This window comes from Chionomys nivalis, chromosome 4, assembly GCF_950005125.1.
Source record: "Chionomys nivalis chromosome 4, mChiNiv1.1, whole genome shotgun sequence".
NCBI lineage: Eukaryota > Metazoa > Chordata > Mammalia > Rodentia > Cricetidae > Chionomys > Chionomys nivalis.
Genome location: NC_080089.1, coordinates 95,078,856 through 95,098,603, shown reverse-complemented (window position 1 = coordinate 95,098,603; position 19,748 = coordinate 95,078,856). Strand labels below are relative to the sequence as shown.

Sequence of the window (19,748 nt, the reverse complement as noted above, 5' to 3'; positions counted from 1 at the left end):
ATTGATTTGCTTATTTGCCACAGTGACCTAACATCTTCTCTTACAGAAGAGCGAAAGCAAGGGCAGAAAGGAAAAGGGATGCGCCCCTGGTCATTTAGCCAAGCGGTGGAGTGGGAACTTGCAGTGGAACTTTCTAGTGTCTAAACCTGAGCATGCTGCGTGGGTGGAGGGGGAGAAGGTGTGGATGGGCGGGCGCTTCACAGCCCACCTCTCCATGCAGGGCTGAAGCGCCAAGGGCTGAAAGCAGCTGACACTGCAGACCTGCGGAGGCCCTGGGGTAGCTCTATATGGTCGGCTCATCGGAAGGCAGATGAGTCTTTATGTAGACTGTTAAGAAAAGGGGTGTACATCTCTACAAAGGAGTGTCTCCCAGAGGAGATGTTCATGAGTCAGCATTGTTGCTTGACTATGTTGCTAACCCCTCCAGCAAACCAAACAGAGAAAAGGAAACAAACAATGAAGCCAAGAGCAACACAAGCCTGGCAGGCAGTGCCCCTCTGCCCATGGGTAAAATGGACAACTAGGAATAACGGATACAAAGGGTTTCCAAGGCCAAGAGACATTTTTTAAAATTTAATAATAGGTTCCAAGGTGGGGGGTGGGGTGGGGTTCCTTCACACATTCGAGTTTAAAGCCAGGCCAGTGACTGAAGTGGGTTCTGTCAGTAGCAGGAGGTTACCCAGGCTGGTTTCCAAAACTGGCAGAGAACTCTGCGTGCGTTCCCGGCTTCCCCTGCAGCCCTCACTTCTTTTTGAACACTTGTTTGCACACCTGGTCACCACAGGTCAGCTCCTGCAAGTCAGAAAGTGGATGAGTGACCGACAAGCCCAGATTTGCCCTCTGCCCACCTGGCCCTCCAAGGGTCTGGGGCAGGTGGGTGAGGCTGGGATAAAGAGGGCATTTAGCTGTTCTGGGCAAAGTGTCCCTCTCAGATCCAGTAGGCTGCCATACCCTGCAGGTAGCAGTAATTTGATTTTGACACTCAAATTGAGCTTGAACAACTATAAAAATGAAAAATGCAAAGAAATGACCCTCTTGGGCAGGATTTCTCCTACTCCCATGATTAAAGCAACATTGCCTAATTTATTAAAAGGTGGCGAAGCCGAGAGGAAGGGAAGGGTAGCATGGAAAAGCACTAGGTAGGTGGTTAGCGATGGCCCCAAAATAGGGGAGGAGCTTCAGAAGGGCTCCCCGTGTTCTGCCTGCACAGCGGACAGGGTCCCACTTTTCATGAAGGTAATAGAACCTCGGGCCTTCTCTGCATCTCACTGAACCCTGAGGGAGGAGGGTGAGTGAACATGAGTTGCCACTGACCACAGGTTTGTTGTCTTAACCACAGGCACTGCTGGGGATGGTCATACAATTTTAAAAAATCTATCATCCAAGCCGCAGGAAATAGGGAGAGCTGCCTGTGGGAAGAGCTGAGACCGCCTCCCATAGATCACTAGCTGACATGTCCCTGAAATAAAGATCTCGGGTGAAGCTTGCTCAGATCCGAAGAGTATCTTGGTGACATCATATTGACCTCAGAGCTGGGTACCTGCCTGACTCCATAGGTGAATGAATGAATGAATGAATGAATGAATGATCATTGAGGATGTGTTTGCTAAAGGAGTCTCTCTTTTAGCAGATGAGTAGTTGAGTGTTTGAAAGGATGAAACTTTTCTCACTCTTCTGATGTGGGGCCCATAAATTGTTGTGAAGATTGCAGAGTGAAAAATAAAGCTGTCTAGACAGTGACCGTTTATTGAAGGATGTCAGCCATTGCCCCTACTGTTCTGTTCTAGTAACAAATCAACCTCATAGGAGCCGGGATCAGGTCCACCATGTCATAGGCTCCAAGGCTTAGGGTGAGAGTCCAGTGTTCCCACCACGCCCTCCACACCCCTCACGCTCTTAGTCCCCCTCCCCCACCCAGGTACTGACAGGACGCCTGGTCTTGTCCAGGCGACTTATGGCTCACCTTTCTCCCTAGTTGCTCCTTAGCAGGCTGTCTGCATTTCTCCTTGGATCTTGGTTCCCTAACTCAGCATTTTAAACTTTCTTTTTAATTGCAGCCGTTCACAGAAACAGCCATATAGATTTCTTCCTGGAGTCCCCTGAGCCAGATGGGAATGGCTCTCTGACTATATGACCAAACGCATTTGGCCGGGGCTCAGGGCCATTCTTCTTGTCAAAGTTCCGGGCCAGGTGAGTGCCGCGGGAGGAAGGTGCTGTCCAGACCCCGGGGGCTTACCAGGTACAGCTTGTCCCCCTCCACCCACTGCTTCCAGCCGCGATTCTCCTTCTCCCCTTTCTGCACACACACCAGAGTGTCGCCTTCCCAGGTGATCAGCGTCTGCAATGACAAATTGTCAGGCAAATCACACGGATGGCCTTGGGAGATTGAACAAGTTTTCCTCTGCAGCTGCAAATTCCTGCAAGCTCTGCCAGCCTCCTGCATGCCTATGGGACAGAGTCCTGCCTCAGTGACCCCAGGGACCTTCCGGTCTGTACTCCATTCTAGCCAAGCTGGTCTTTCCAGGCTGCCTGCATTCTCTTTTAAGGGATTCTACTCAACCCATTTTATTATCTGGCAAAAATAGCATTTCGAGCTAGTGAAGGAAAGATGATAAATTCAACTATCAACAATGTGGAATTTCTGGAAGGGGAAATACCTCAAAGTCAACAAATAACCAGCAGGGAAAAAGAGCTGTAACATATCAGTAAAGACTTGATGTCCTTATACATAAAGGGCCTCTGTAAATCAATAAAAAGATCATTAACCTAACAGTCCACGCCAACCAAACATATGAACCAAGGGCTTACAGAGAAAACTCTTGAAGTAGATGGCTTTTAAACCTAAGAAGAGATAGCCTCCTTCACAAATAACAGGAGAAATGCTGATAAGACTGCTTCTCAGATCCAATTAATCATGTGGTCATAGTTCAAAGGTTTAGTAGCACTGAAGGGAGGGCTGTCCACCCTCTCTCAGGACTCACCAGGTGGGACGAGAAATGGTTTACAAGGACTATTTCATATTAGCTTTCAAAATAGGGGACTGCACATATTTTTGCCTATGTTTTTCTTTTATTTATTTGCTTACTTGTTTTGAATAATACTTAACTTATTATTTAAAGATTTCATATGCTTTTAATTTTTTTGGACAAGGTTTCACATAGACCTGTTCTATGTTCTACATAGAACTCACTGTGTAGCTAAGGATGACCTTGAATTCTTGACCTTCCTGCCTCTACCTCCCAAGTTCTGGGATTATCATCTCTGACGAAACTGTATATATTCTTTGACTTAAAATGTCTACCCTGGGAATTTTCCTGCAGGAGTCACATTTTGAGCCTTGGCCGCTGCAGGTAGAAATAATCCCAGGGAGGTTCCCTAACTAGAGAGCTGCTGCTCACGTGGTTCCAGTTTCAGTCACCCAGAACCAGGAGGGTGCCCTGCTTTCCTTCGGGTTTTCTCTGGGTGGTGATGCTAATGGTATAGATACAACAGCAGAACTCACGAAGGGCATCCTCCATTCCAGCCAAGCCTTGCTGGCCTGCCTGCACCCTGGAGGCTGCAAGCCCCTGCGCACACACTCGCAAGGTATATGTTCACTAGACAACCCTGTTTCCCTCTTAATGCCTGCCTTCGTGCCCAGATCAGGCCCACGCACTGTACCTGCTGAGATGTTTATGTCACCCCACTGTGTCTGTGCCTTACTTCCTGGGGGGAGATGAGCCTGACAGAGCTGGGTTTTTTTTTCCCTGTATGCATAAACTACCTGGGGCCTCTCTGAACAAAATTAGGCTAAGGACCCGAAGCTTGCTTTCTTCTACATCTTGTAAACGCAACTGTTGATAAATTGACTTGTAGGAGTTTTTTTCTCTTCTTGTGCATTATACAGACCTGTTTGCTACACGTTGTTAAATCTACCTACTTCTAAAATAAGGTTTGACCTTGACCATAAGATATACTTTCTGTACAGTGTTATTCCTCTCCATTTTACTCCTCCATGTATCACAGGATGGCGCGTTACCACAAAGGACTAGAAGCTTCATAAATGCTGTCAGTGGGTGGCTGGTTAAATACGATGTGATTCTTCCCTGCTTCGCAGCCATAGACAGAGTACAGCCAAAGCCGGTTGTTTAAAATGTTTAAAAATGCAAGAGGATGAGCAATGTGCGTACGACAAGGGAGCCAGGTGAGGAGTGTGCATGAATTCCCATGCTTAGTCCCTGAGTAATGATTATCCCTGTAAAGAGACTGAGCTAGGGAGCCAAGATGGGATGGAAGTTCCACTGTTTACTGTTTTTAAAAAAATGTATCCATCCATATCATCACAGACCCCAAATCTAATTTTAAAACAAAATATGCTGTGCTTTCTAAAAGAAAGATGTCTCCTCCTCCTTTAAGACCATCTGAAGCCCCACATTTCTGAAGGACTTAGAGACGTTCAAGCCATAGTAGGTCTCCTGGCTCCTCTGGGAGGAAGAAATGTCTGGGAAATGCATCTACCGTTTCTCCCCACTGCCTTGGACTCCATTGCTTCCCTAGTGGATAGGGAAGAACTCTTGTCTTCTCCTTAGGTAAGGAAAGTGTCTTCTCTTCTCCTTCCTCCCATAGTGCCTTGCACGGGTAGCCCCTGTGCATGCTGACTGCACTGGTGTCTGTCTCTCTTCCCAGGCAAGGGAGCTCAGGGAAGGAGAGGCTACGTGGCTGCTGGTGGCTGCGAGGACACTCAGCACAGTGACTGGCATTGTGTGGTGGACGGTTTTCCTGAAGCACAGTCCCAAGGGAAGCCCACTTGCCTCCTGCCTTAGAGAAGGTTGCAGCAGAGAGCACACATGCCCTGCCAGGGGGTCATGCAGTGGATACTAACCCTTTAATTGTTCATCTTCTGTATAAGGCCTGAGATCCCTGAGGGCAGGAAATGGGGGTGTGTCTAATTCATCTTGTCACCTACCTCTCTGACACAGACTTGGCAGGCAGTAGGAGCTTATCAAAATTTGCAGAATGAAGAAAGGAGAAAAATGTGAGTGCAAAGAGGCCTGTCCTAATATTTCATTTTAATAACTCACACTGGGCAGCAAGATTCAAAGTTATTCTGACCCAAAAGTAAATTGGCTACCAATGAATCATGGTAATGCTTCCAAGATTGTGGGCTTGCTCCTCCACGAGACAGTGAGAAGCAGAAAGAAGAGAACAGTTAGATGAACCAACTCCAAGTTTAAATTTCTTATTAATTAAATTATCCTCCTCCTCCCCCTTTTAAGTCCTACTACATAGTCCAGGCTGACCTCGAACTTGTCACTTCCTCGTCTCAGCTCTTCAGAGTGCCGGGGTTACAGCTTTTGCTATCACACCCAGCTTTTCGTTTCAGACCTCATCCCTGTGTCTGAAGAGGTTTTAAAAACAGGCTTAGTTATTTTGAAAGATCCTGCAGCTGAGGAAGCCCTGACTTCTGAGTGGGAAGATGGACAAGGAAAGCGCTTGGAAAAGGGCAGGTTTGCACAGAACAGAGGCAGGGGTGGAGCCCCAATGTGGCTCCTCTTACACTTCCAAAGTCAGCATCTCTCAAATAGGCTCTTTGTGCCAAATTAGATACAGCTGCCCACCCACTGTTTAATCTGGGTGAGTCAATAGCTGAATCATGGACCTATAAAAGACTATCCTATTTCTTTAGAAATATTGTGTTAAGATTATGACTATATCATTTCCCTTTCTCTTCCTTCTTCCAAACCTTCCCCTGTAACCCCAGCCCCACCCCACTTAGAACTCACAGTCTCTTTTTCTTTAATTGATGTTACATATATGTGTGTATGTGTTCTTGAATACGCGAATACAGCTCAGTACATATAATGTTATTTGTATGTTTTCAGGGCTGAGCATTGAATAACCAGTTAGAGTGCCCTTCCTTGGGGAAGACTATTTCTGCTGCTTTTAGCATTCCTTAGCTTCCTGGACTAACCTCCACGGTACCAGAAGGTACAATGCAGGCTTTCAAAGGAGAGAAGCAAGCAGTAGTCTTACCCAGTTATGACATCTTGCCATCAATAAACTACAACAACAACCATCATGGGATGATAGCCCTTAGAGTGCAGTAGTGGCACACACCTTGGAGGCAACCAACAGCTCTCTAATTATACATATGGCCCACTCAACAAGAGGAAAATCATGCGTGGTCCTGAAAAACAAGCCAACTACACAGAACTAGTGGAAGCCATGGATTTTGGAAGCAAAGTAACATCTTCATTCTTCAGAAGTACAATCATTTGGAGGTTGTGTCAGATTGTTCAATATAAATGTATGTATGAGAGAGAGGGGGGAGATCTCTATTAAAAACACAAGGGGCAAACAATAACATGCAACTCTTTTTAAAAAAAGTTATTATCATGTGTATGTGCCTACATGAATTTATGTGTGCCAAATACATGTAGGTACCTTTGGAAGCCGAGGGCATCAGATTCCATGGAAGTGGAGCTACAGATGATTGTAACTTACCTGATATAGGTGTTGGGAACTGAACCCGAGTCCTCTGTAAGAGGAGTTAAGGCTCTTAACTGCTGAGCCAGCTCTCCCGCACCAACGGCAGATAACTCTGTGCGAAGAGGGAAAAGTTGCTCTTTGTTCTTGAATCTGAAAGTAACAGCTATAAACTCCAGGTGTGGATGGGATCTACTGACCGTGGAGATGTCCCTCCTTGAGATTTTCCTTAGGGAGTTTGTCTCCAACCACCTGCAGTGCCCCAGGAAGTCCCATTGGGATGCCCTTCAGACAGGGAGCCCCCAAATCACACGGTGCTATTTGCCGTGTCCCTTCCTACTTTCCCCACCCCTCACTGGCCACTCCAATTCCAAACTTTTTCAAAAATGGATTTATAATTTGCAAACCATAAAATTCATTCTGTTAAAATCTACAACTCTAATAGAGCTTTGAGTGGTGGCAACCTTTTTTCTTTGTCTATTCACAAGATTGTGTGGCCATCTTCACCAATGCATCCAGAACATTTTCATTTTATCACCTTGCTTCTACTAGCACTCAATCCTGCTTCTTCTGCCCTCTAGCCTTATCTCTGTGCATTCACCTGTCATGGGTCTTCATACATGATCTTTTATGTGACGCTTCTGTTGATTAGCATGTTTTCCATGTTCATTCACACTATACCAGGAATCAGTACTTCATTCTTTCTGATGACTGGATAATACTTTAAATTCCATTATATGGATATCAATTACTTCTTGCTTATTGGTGTGTGTGTACATATAATGTAAGTTTGTTTGTATGTGTATGCCAGTCCATGTGTGTGTGTGTATGTGTGTGTTTGCATAGACTAGAGATAAATGTTGTTGTCTTTTTTTTTTTTTTTTTTGGTTTTTCGAGACAGGATTTCTCTGTGGTTTTGGATGTTGTTGTCTTTAATAATTGCTTCTCACCTTACTTTTTGAGACAGGGTCCCATACTAAATATGAGGCTCACTGATTTGGCTGGACTGTCTGGCAGGCAGCTTCAGAGATCTTTTGGTCTCCACCTGCCCAGCACTGGGGTTACAGATGTTTGCTGCTGTGCCTGGATTTCTTAACGTGGGTTCTGGGGTTGCAAACCCAATCCCAGAACTTACGCTTGTTCAGTAAGAACTTTGCTGGCTGGGTATCCCCCAAGCCCTTCAATTTTCTCTATATTTTGCATGCAAATATATGTGTATCTTTTAAGCTTTGAAGATTTAACTTAGGACATTGTGCATGCTAAGCAAGTGTTATTATCAGCTAGCCACACCTCCATCCGTGCTTTTGTTTATTTGAGAAGGGGCTTTTAACCTTCTTAGAAACAAGTCAGGGTAAGAAGTGGAGAACAGATATGGTGCTCAGAAGAGAAGGGGGGCCTCCGAGGCCCTTGGAATCAGCTTTATCTTTGATGTGCTTTTACGCTTCTGCTCTGGGATGACACGGAACTGGGTCCTTCAGGGCTCCTGCTACAACCACACCTTTCTCTAATGAATGTCGAGTTTTCTTGAGGGTTCTGAGTATGATCAAAGAGTTGAGAAGTGGAGCTCTAGGGAGTGAGAGTATGCCAAATGAGGCTTACTGCACACAAAACACATGCATATGCAAAACTGTGCAACACGTGTGTGCACACGGCTTGTGCGTGTCCTCAGAGATGGAGGAGAGGGAGAGGGAAAGGGGGGAGGAGAGAGAGAGAGAGAGAAGGGGAGAGGGAAGGAGAAATGGAGGGAGGGAGGGAGGGAGGGAGGGAGGGAGGGAGAGAGAGAGAGAGAGAGAGAGAGAGAGAGAGAGAGAGAGAGAGAGAGACTCATGCACTGCCTGCCTGGCATCCTCTCGGACCTATTCCAATTACGGACAGTAGATGGTCCTGAGGGCACCTGTTCTGAATTGTAATTCTCATGTGAATAGACTTTTGTTCAGTCTCTAGCTGAATTTATCTCATCCCGCCAGCCTTGTGTGTGTATGTGTGTGTGTGTGTGAGAGAGAGAGAGAGAGAGAGAGAGAGAGAGAGAGAGAGGAGAGAGAGAGAGAGAGAGAGGAGAGAGGAGAGAGAGAGAGAGAGAGAGAAAGAAGAGAGAGAAGAGAGAAGAGAGAAGAGAGAGAGAGAGAGAGAGAGAGAGGAGAGAGGAGAGAGAGAGAGAGAGAGAGAGAGAGAGAGAGAGAGAGAAAGAAGAGAGAGAAGAGAGAAGAGAGAAGAGAGAAGAGAGAGAGAGAGAGAGAGAGAGAGAGAGCACGCACTATCCCTGGCTTTCTGCTGCAGGCAAAGAGAGAAGCCCTGGAGAAGCTGCTAGTTGAGTTAGCGGCTACTTTCCCTTCAGGGCTAAGTGATGATCTTGATGAGAACAAGGAGAATGGGAAGTGGGAGGGCCAGAGACTGGGCAATCTTGGTGCGACAAGTGGAACTCTTTCCGAATCAGGGAAGGCCAGAAGGATGTGACTTATTTCAGAAAGAGGGAATTCTCTGTCTTCTCGGGTGATGAAGAACAAGTTAAAGAGGAGCAGCTTGCCTCTCAAGAGCGCACGCTCATTCTCAAGGAGCAGGGGAGTGAATCATGGGGAACGAATCATGCTGGAACAATAGAGAGATGCAAAACTCCAAGGACAAATTTCCCCCTTAGTTCTGGTATCTGATGAATTGGCTTTTTGGTCGCAGTTCAGAGAAGCGTCGTGGATCTACCATCCCAGAGACCCACACGGAAGGGACCTAACTTGAACTTTCTGGGGCTTTCCCTCGTCAGCTCTGAGGGAAGAGCTCCAAAATACTTTCTTACCGCAGCCATTTTTCAGCAAGAATCACTGCATCCAATTTTCCTCGATAGATGAGATTATGAATACTAGGTCACTTTGGTTGGCGGATGTGCCCTGCTTTCTGTGAACCACCACACGGGGGCAGGAAAAGGGACCCACCACTCCTTGGGATGCTGGGAAGGTTTAAGCACCGTTAAAGTAGGTTTACATCGCTGCTATTTAATGATGGGTTCTATGGCAAGCGCCCCTTCTGCTATTTTCTCGTGACTAAGATGTTAGGGCACAGGCTAATTTGATTCCCTAATTGGCAGTTGTTGGGCTCTCCCTCATTGCTGCCCTCACTCTTTTGGAAAAAAGCTCTGCCAGTCCAACAGCTAGCTGGGCTGCCCTTACGATGTTGGCATCACCCATCTTGAACCCTCCGAGTATGCCTTGAAAAGGCTCCTTGATGGTCACAGCTAATTGCTCTGGCTTCTGCAGGCTTGGCCTCAGCCTAGGTTGTTGGAAACAGCTTGTAGCAGACTTTGTACTACCCCGGGCCTTGGAGGACTCTGACTGACTCTACAACGTCTTCCACCTTCCCTGGTGGCCTTGCTGAGGAACGGCTGTGACCGGGCTAAAGAGGCAAGACTGCGGTTGGTCCTGGAACTCCTTTCTCTGACTCTCAAAGTGGGTTCCTCAGATAGCTGACATTGAAGAAAGATAAAAGGCTGGACAGAGTCACAGATGAGAAACTGCCACCCTGGTCACCAGCTCTCCAGGGAGATGCCAAGTATTTAGAGCCAAGAATTTCAGACTCTTGGGCTACGAGCTCTAACAGTGGTCAGTGGTAAGGGCTAAGAGACCTGGACTTCTAACCTGCAGAAGAGCTCTGACACCTGTTGGCTAAGGTCCCCATTCCTGAGACAGGCATAGGGTCAATGACGTCAGAGGGTAACACCTACTGCTACTCCCGCCTGCCCATTGCTGCCACTTGCTATAGCCAAATACTAAGGGAAATAAAAGTCCTGGAGAACAGCATTTGGAGAGCTTTTCTCCTTTGCTCTTTGGTCTCTCCTTAGTAGAGCTAAAGGACTCAGCTAGCCAATGACTAAAATTCTCAGGCCAGGAGAGGAACCAGAACTTTTCCCCTGAGACTTTAGAAGAGCTCCTGGAAGAACAAGACAGGGGCTTTGCCTAGGAAGAGGGAGGGGGCTGTGGTGACTGGGCAGAGAAAGGTAGAGGGTCCCGCATCACTGTGTCATCTCAAGGGGCTAGGGATGAGGGCTCATTTACTCGAGACAGTGTATCCAGCACCACCCTTCTCTGGTTAGGAGCCTGGCAAAGGCAAGTTGGCACAGAGAGTGCTGTGACTATCCAAACATCCAAACTGGCAGCCTTGTGTAAACTACATAGGCATAGGTGGTCTAGCCAATGGCCACTAGGACATGTGACAAATCAGTAGCCCTTCCAGGTCTTCTGTACAATCTTCAGGGCTGTGATGCTAAGGTTCGGGGAGGAGAGCCTTTAAGTGGGACTGAGATAGAATCTCTCTTCTTCCTGTTCGGAGGGTACAGGCCAGGTGCAATGGCCACAAACTGGGACATAGTGTGAGGAGCAGGCCACTGGAAAGGGGCATCCCACAACAATGTAGGGGAGCTACTATTGCCCCTACTTCTCTTACCCCACATTTCCTTGCCACTTAGCAGCCTCTGCTTTCTTCATGAACAGGTGCTTTTGGTAAAGGCATACTCTTTCTTAGAGTTGAGGTCTCAAGCTTGAAGATGACATGTCACCTTCTGTTGAGAGTGGTTTTCTATGTGCTTTCAGGGTTGATCAGTTCAAGTATAGTAGCCCCCTCTCATCAATAAGGTATATGCTCCAAGAACCTTAGTGTGACCTCGGATAGAATTGAACCCTATGTATTCTATGGAACTAACATGGCTACTACCGAGTGACCGGTGGATGGGTAATGCATAAGTAATGTGTAGGGTAGATAGGCTGGACAAAGAATGGCTAACATCCTGGGCAGTGTGGAGCAGATAAGGGAGACTGCGTCATGCTGCTCATGGGGTGCAGTGTAAAACTTGGGGGTTGGTTTCTGGGATCTCTCACTCACTACTTTTGCACTGCAGTTGACCATGGGTGATAGAAACTGTGGGACCTAGTAAGACCTTGGCTAACAGAGGACGACCGCAGTTCAAATACTGGAAGTAAGGCCTTTGACTCCACAGGGTTCCCTAGATTATGTCCTAGGAGTTAAGTCTCACTGGGCAGAAGCCACACAAGTCACCAAGACTGGGTTACTAACTTTACGAGTCCACTGAGTTTGTCATATTTCATTTGCATCATGATTTTCTAAAAAGGAAGGTGGCCAATTGGGTCATGTTAAAGTGAGAGGCTACATGTTAAAACACCTGACTTCTCAGGAACCCTAACAAATACAAACAACAGAAAGGCAGCTATCATGAAACCTCATCCTTTCTTGGGACAGGCTGGCTGGACCTGAGCATGGATGCCTCTCTAGACCTAGGTAAACTGCTTGGCTGAGCTCCATGGTTATCTGTTCTTGGGACACTCCATCTTATCCTCTTTCTGCTGCTTCCCCAGCTTGTAGTCGAGAGGATGGGGCCCGGCCTTAATTTCTCACGTGATCTAAGGCCTTTCCTGCCTCTCTTTACTCAGCCTTCAACAATTACTCATTGCCGATGTCAGTTCATTCTCAATCTGCTTACTGGAACCTTCCTGGGGTTGGTTCTATCATCTAGTCAGTGTGAAACCAGAAAGTCATGCCTTGCATGAACAGGCCCAGTGAAACCCCTCCCACTCAGGAGTACCTTGACATGCCGGCCATCCAGGCCCTTTGTGTGCTCATCAAACTCCACCCCGACGGTAAAGTCCAAATCATAGTTTCTGAACGTGCTGTTGGTTTTTGTCTTGAAGTTATCACCGTCTTGAGTGATGATCTTTGTCTGACTCAGACGTACTGCGATCTTGCGGGTGGCAAAATCAATATCTGTTGGCAGAGGGAGTAGCGGAGGTTATGATGTGTGCAGCGAGGCTCATTCATTTCTTTAACAAGGCAAAGTGCTCAGGCCCAGAAACTCAGGCTAGGGACATGCCACATTCCTTTACTTAAGTGAGAAGCAAGAGTTGTCTTACACACGACTTGATCAGGGTCTTGATGATTCTGTCCTCCCTTGTGTCCCCTAGCAGAACCAGCCCTAGGGTGATGCTCATAGTAGATGCTCAGATAATAAGGACTTGTTAATAGAGGAGCATGGTCCAGGGCAGTGATATTAAAGCCAGGACCCTGGACCACCATTAGCAGCAGCAGCAGAACCTGGAAACCCATGGATGATGGAGGAAGGTCATTGGTTAAAAAAAAAAAGAAACTGCTTGGCCCTCATAGGTTAGAACATAGGTGGGTGGAGTAAACAGAACAGAATGCTGGGAGGAAGAGGAAGTGAGCTCAGACTCGATAGCTCTCCTCTCTGGGGCAGACACGATGAAGCAAGTCGCCAGGTCAGACATGCTGAATCTTTCCCGGTAAGACTGGTGCTACACAGATTATTAGAGATGGGTTGATTGGGATATGAGAATTAGCCAGTAAGGGCTAGAGCTAATGGGCCAAGCAGTGTTTAAATGAATACAGTTTGTGTGTTGTTATTTCGGGGTATAAGCTAGCCAAGGCCCAGAACGCAGCCTGCAGCTCCTACTACACATGGAAATCTGTTTAAAACCATGAGCACCCAAGAGTGAGGGCGAGGGGCAGGTGGGTCCCGATTTCCCGGCTATGTGACCTTACAGAAGCCACTCTCCCTTCCAGAGTGTCAGTTTTCTCCTGGCGAATGATGAAAGAGCGCTCAATTTCTTTCGTTGTGGTGGTGAGGACTTAGCTCTATGGAGAAAGTCTGTACACGGCTCCCAAGAGTTTGCGTGTATTCATTCACTACACACAGGCTTCCATTATGTCCTTGTCTGTGTGGGTCACGTGGGGACCAGATCACTTTAGCCCAGAGTAAAAGTTTCAGATCACAATTATGTATCCCTATAGCTACTAGATATACACCTCACTACAGAGCAATATAACTGTAGCTATCATGGTGCCCTTGTCCAGCCTAGCGGGATACCTCCCAGGCTGGACCAGCTTCTTCCCTCTGCTTTGCTCGGTCAGTGGCTTTTACTCAAACCCTGCATGTTGAAGTTGTGCTAACCAAAGCTCCTGCAGCCATCATTACGGGTAGGAAGAAGATGCTGCTAACCAAAGGGGAACACTCCAGGTAAACGACTATGGAAGAATGGGAAACTGTGGGGAAATTTAGGACAGATTGTTCTTTAGCCAGCTAATCTATATCCGTTCTGTGGAAGTGGACATCGTGGCCCAGAGAATTGAAATGGTGGGCTCAGCACCATCCGGCTTCACAGTGTCCCTACAAATGCAGCCCGCTTGTCATTTATAGCTCAGGCTCCCTAACAAAAATTATGACTTGTCCTGGGCTGCCTAGAATAGCGGATCGCAGTGAAATGGCTGGTTGTTGTTGAGAGAACCAGTGTGTCCTGGAAATAGCATCCTTGTCAATCTTCCTGACTAGGGCCAGGAGAATGTTATTAGGGGTTCTATGCAAATGGAAGCAAACACTGCTTCGCCTCCAGATTGAAAAATGGCTTGGCCTCTTGGCCACCCTTTAGCGTTCGCACAAGCCAGTTAATCATGTCACTTCTGCTCCACCCCGGGGAAGGGAGCCAAATACTCTACTGGTGGATTTTTTGTTAGATATTTCTAATCAGAGGGTATAACTGAAGCTATAGAATACACATTTGTGTGCACGTGCTAATACACACACACAGTACACAAGCAGTTCCTCTTTGAACTTTGCAGAGGAAACTACTTTCCTGATATGATATTTTAACACTAGGGTTATCAAGTTTGCTTTATCTGCTTTTCGGTCTTACAGGTACCTCTGAGCCTGATTTACAGCCAGGTAAAGTGACATTCTATCTCAGAAGGAAAGGTCCAAAGACAAGCTATTTCTGAATAATATACACGGCTAGTGGCTGCCGCTGCGGAAAAACAAATCAACAACAGCCAGGCGACTTTATTAAGCATACTTTTCATAACTGCATCTTGAACAATGCAAGCCATAAAGCTGAAATACGAGCGTGCTTCTCAACGTTAAAACGCTCTATAATATGCTTGCGAAGAAAGCTAAAGTTGCAAGCTAAAAGGGCAGGTGCTCTTTGTAAATTAAAGAGCGGAGATGCGCAGGAATCCATCACAGGAAATCTGAGAAAAGTTCAAAGTGCGGCTTCAATGGGCTTTGAACCTAGACTCCTTAACTCTCAGATCATCGACTCTTCCAGGCAATAGGGAGAAGCCGAGTGGAAGAACAATTTTCTCTTTCTTTCCATACCATTTCCTCCTCCAGAGGACACATTTAAAAGGGAATTAGACTGATCCCTGCCTCTCTTCCTTCCCTCCCTTCTGGCTATTGCAGGAGGGCTGGTGACCCTGGGCTACTGGTTTGTAAGCGGTACTCTGCACCCTTAGTCTAATGATCTCCACTGGGGTGGGCTCAGGGGAGAAGTGTTACCAGCACGTGAAAGCGGGACCGGAGAAGGGGGAAGCTCTTGGCATTGTCACCTGGCTTTTTCTGCCTCTTGGTACTTTTTCCTTTCAAAGGCCAACTAGTATCATGTGGCACAATTAAGACTCTGATGAACTGAATAACTTAGTTGGCTTTTCAATGCCAGCAGAAATCCAGAAATGATAACTGCATTATCAGACCATCAGCTGCTGGTTGGTTTTTAGTTAGGGACCCTGAATAACCTTCTTAGTGTTTTTTGAAGGCGCTGTCTCTCTACTTTGGATGTCTCCCCCATTTAGCAATGCTCAAAGTGAAGTTCTTACCACCCTCCTGTCCAGAGCAGCCCTGTGGGAAGGGTTTGCAAGTTGTTAGAAGAGGTAGATTGGGTTCCTGTCTGGGTCCTGCTATTTCCCAGTCACCTGTATCCCTAGGCGTTTCTCCTTCTTCTCTGGGCTTCAGGTTCTTCATCTTATCCAATGAAAAATATCCCTTCTGTCCCCAGACCTGACTATACTCCAAGCTCTAGGTCTCATCTCAACATGTCCATATCCACGCTGTCCATGTCTTGGTTGTGTAGGGGGTGTATGAAGTCAAGCCAGGAGAAACAGAATTCTTGGTCTAACCTCTGGCAGTCTTTCCACCCTCAGCCTCCTCACTTATCTTTCGTTTGTCTGTACACTCCCACACCCCAGCCCTCCTGCGGTGTACTTCCTGGACGTACACAAATCTTTTGCACTTACTGTCCCTTGCTTTGGGAACACAGTTTAGCTTTAGCTTCTGGCTTTAAGAATTGCCAACTCTTTGGCTTCTCTTCCTTGACCTCATGACCTTTTGTAACTCTTCAGACATTGTTCTCCTTCGTTATCTATTTTCTTTCTTCTGATGTTTTTTGAGACAGGGTTTCTCTGTGTAGCTCTGGCTGTCCTGGAACTCGCTCTGTAGACCAGGCTGGCCTCGAACTCACAGAGATCTGCCTGCCTCTGCCTCCCAGAGTGCTGAGATTAAAGGCGTGCACCACCATTGCCCGGCTTCTTTTTGTCTTTAGAATGGTTTCATTACCTAGAATCACGTAGCACAGTGTTCTGGTGTCCTCTCTCGGCACCCTTCCGCTCCTCCCATAAGGGAGGAGATCAAATCTGCGTGGGTGGGGGACAGTCTGCTCATTTACCATTCCACCAATGACCACAATAGCTCCCTCCAGAGCAGAGCTGCTTGGATTCTGCGCAGATGACACAGCCCCTGCTTCTATAAGCAACCACTGATGCTGCATTGTGGCAGCTGGGTGAGTCTCTACCCTTGGGCAGAACTAATGGACTCTGCTCTCATCTCTTTCACATGATCAGAAGCTTCTTTCTACAGCTTTGCCCACCCCTCCTTTAGAAATGAAGACCTTTCTCCCACTCCTCTTTTTCTGGTCCAAATGCACATGGTAGACATGACAGAGTTGATGGGTGATGGGGCTTTTAAGCTGCTTTCTTCAGGGTCAGAAAGTGTCTAGGAAAGCCTTGCAGTGCCCAAGAGGCACCACTCAGTCATTCTGGACACTTGTGCTCTTAATGACTTTGATAATTTGAGGCAAACCCAAAGGTTGCCGTGCCACGTCATTGTACTGAGGTTGGAACTGAGTCACGTGTGGAGGTGAGTATATCCAGTGAGCCACCGGGCTATTGACAAAGCCAGCGTGCTGCTCCCTCCCTACCTCATGGAGAACCAGGTTCCCCAGTGAAAGCCAGTTCCCTCGCTGATGGATGGAGTTAAAGTCCAAGAAAGTGACGGCTCTTAGGCAAAGAACACTGTCATACCTGATGGCATTTACACATCTGGGGATTTGCAAAGATCTCTGCCATGCTCACTTCAAATGCCAAGTGCACAAAAGGGCACAGAAGACAAGTTTCATAGATTTCTCAGCCTCGCAAAAACAACACCGTCTTTCAGCAGGGTGAGGCAGATGTCAAACAAATCTATGGAGCAACTTTTGACAAGTTAGAGTGACGGGGCAGCCACTCCTCATCTGCTTTTGGTTGATTCTCTTGGTATTAATCACTGCCAGCCCCGTCCTGCCCATGGGCAGGTGAAGGAAAACAGATATCTTGGCTCAGCAGTGCGAGCATGACTCTGACTGAGGTTTTTTTGTTTGTTTGTTTGTTTGTACAGGGCATTGTGGTGTCAAGGTGGGGCCAAGTCTGTAGGGTCCTGAGACAGAATGCTATCAGCAGCAGGGCGCCAGCACAAGGACACCCACACTCTGTGTCTAGCTAGAGCCATCACCTGCGGTAGGCATTTCAATCCCCAAAGTGCCAGCTGCCCTTCTACAGAGCGGGGACCAGCTCCAAAGAGTTGAATCAGTCTGCTCAGTCTAACATGATGTTAGAGTGTACGTTTTTACTGAAGCCCAAATTGATGAGAAGTAACTGATGCTAAGGATTCAAAAAATCAATCCTGAAGTATCTAAGCAGCACACTCACACACTGTAAGCCCCGCGTGCCCATTGTGGTGTAAGCTTGTATTGGAGTCCAAAGGAAGCCAGATGTAGATAGCAGATTCCTTTCAAAAAGCTAAGGGTATACCCCCACCATCTATCTCAAGGGAAAAGGGTAGGGGGTGGTTATGTTTGCCTTCTACCTTCAAACTGAGGAGCTGGACTCCAGGAGTCTACCCATGGGACCATACACTGAACTGGTACTGGATTTTATCCCTAATATCATTATTATGCGTATGTGCGTATGTGGTCTGTGCGTGGGTGGGGGACATGTGTGTGCCACAGCGTGTGTGCAGAGATCAGAAGACAATTTTTGAGAGTTGGTTTTTTTCCTTTTACTGTAGGCTCCAGGGATTAAACTCAGGTCTCAGGCTTGTGTACCAAGAGTTTGTACTCATTACACCATCTCGCTCTCCCTGGAATTTGTATAGTTTAAGCAAATGCAGCAAAATGCACACTGCTTTCTGATAATAATCTATGTGCCCAGCTGTCTAGCATACTTATGAAACCAAGGTGCTTCCAAACAGCCTATTTGACAAGACTTTCAGTTGGCCAAAATCACAGCTGCACCTAGCAGCACCTAGAGAATCTACAATATGAGTGTTCTTATCTCTATTTGGCAGATGGGGAAACTGAGGTCACAAAAGGTCAAAAACCTGATTCCACATCACAGAGTAAGTCCTGGGGGGAGCTTAGGCTGCACGCACTCTGGGCTCACCTACCCCTCTAATCAGTTACATATGTGGACTCAGAACCCCATTTCTGTTGGTCACCTGTGTCACCAAGCAGAAGTGTGACAGGAATATTTCTTTTCTGCCTGCACCATTCTACACTCCGTTCCAAACAAGCTAGGTGTCCTCACCCTAGTGAGTGGAGTCCCAATAAGAGGAGATTTTTGCCTGTCTTTCTTTAAATGCTGAGGTAAACCCCACAGCCCCCATTCTCACATAGTTCTCACCACCATACCCAAATTTCTGGGCCTCCGAGGCCATGTACAGCCATTTCTCTCTCATCCTTGCGTGGCTCCCTCATGTGCAGGCATGTGTGTGAGGAAATTCAGGGTGGAGAAGGTGAGCAGGGTGGGGAAGAAGTTAGCTGGGCAGCCGAGATCCTCGCCTGGTGCCCGGCTGCTGCCGCCATCGGGAAGCCCCTGTGGTGACTCACCCCATCTCCTTTCAAGTATAGCCCAGAGGTTTCCAGGACCACATGTTTCTGCCAACACTAGGAGAGACCTCCAGACCTACCCTGTCACTAACTTGGGACATAGATGAGTAGCCCTTGGCCTGGAGCAGAACTCAGATAACAGTGGGTGGTTTGAGCATATGATAGCAGCTCCCTTCAGCCTTCTGTGAGCCTGAATGTCTCAGGGTAGAGAAATTGGTTAGTTGGTTCTTCAATTTTTTTCTAGGACGAGGCCGAGAAAAACTCCAACAGGAGTCATTGGTGATAATGGCTGATTCAAATGATTATCTCGAAAAATAAAATGATTATCTATGAGGTGGTGATGGTAAGGCCAGAGAGTGATTGTGGTGTCCTCTAGGGCAGACAACACTGGTCGTGTGTGTGTGTGTGTATGTGTGTGTATGAACATGTGACACGTGTCTGTATCCTCCATCCAGTGTGTTTTCTGTCAGCCAGACACTGTGCTCAGAACATTCTAACCCCATCCTATTTATTATTTCCAGGTAGGGAAAGAACCTCATAGAGTTCATGTGTCTCAGCTCACTTGGCACGGTTCTGACTGGGACAGAGGGGATTTGTCCAGAGCTCTGATGAGTCTCCCACTAGCACCTCCTAGAGGACCAGTCTAATATCCTCCAAATGTCCCTTTCCTCCCCATCCCCTTTACCTCTTACCTAGGGCCTTCATGTAGCCTTCAAAGTTCTCATTACTCTCCATTTCCCAGGTTCCATTCTGGTCCCTTGTCATGATGGTGGCCTCTGGTCTGGTGTAGGCGTCTGGTGACCGTGAAGGGACAGGCTGCAGGGAGACTGTGTTAAACCGAATTGCTTTTATAGCTTAGTTGGCTGGGTGTAAGGAGATAGTGGAGTCAAAGGTCACAAGGCTGACTCAAAGGAATCATCTTTGCCTCTGCAAAGTTCAGCAGGTCTGTGGGCAATCTGGGCACAAAGTCCTGCTGTTGCTGGGTGTGCGTGTCCCAGTGACCTCCATGACGCACTGCCTTGGAGCAGCTCGTTTGCTACTGGTGGCCTCCCACAGAGGCTCTGGCCTCACATGGAACATTCTATCCAGCTCCTAAGGGAAGCAAACACCCAGTGTCTGCCCCACAGGCTCTGCAGCCCGGCAGCAGCCCAGCACCAGGCCTACCCACCACATCACCAGCGCTCTAACCAGGCTGGCGAAGCTGAGATGGTGGCTCTCACATCCATGAATGTGTACTCAGTGCCAGGCAGAACTTGAACTTCATTTTGTCTTAGTTTACGAAAGATCTTGGGTTGTATTTCACAGCCC

The 19,748-nt window shown here is 47.3% G+C and overlaps 1 protein-coding gene across 1 annotated transcript; it reads right to left on the bottom strand.

The window, feature by feature from the left end:
• Positions 1-741: 741 nt before the first annotated feature.
• Rbp2 (retinol binding protein 2) lies at positions 742-19,247 on the bottom strand. Its single transcript, XM_057768826.1, has 4 exons — positions 19,133-19,247; positions 12,047-12,225; positions 2,237-2,338; positions 742-792 (listed from the first exon to the last, which is right to left on the bottom strand). The coding sequence occupies exons 1-4, from the start codon at positions 19,203-19,205 to the stop codon at positions 742-744; spliced, it is 405 nt and encodes a 134-aa protein (XP_057624809.1). The 5' UTR covers positions 19,206-19,247.
• Positions 19,248-19,748: the final 501 nt, after the last annotated feature.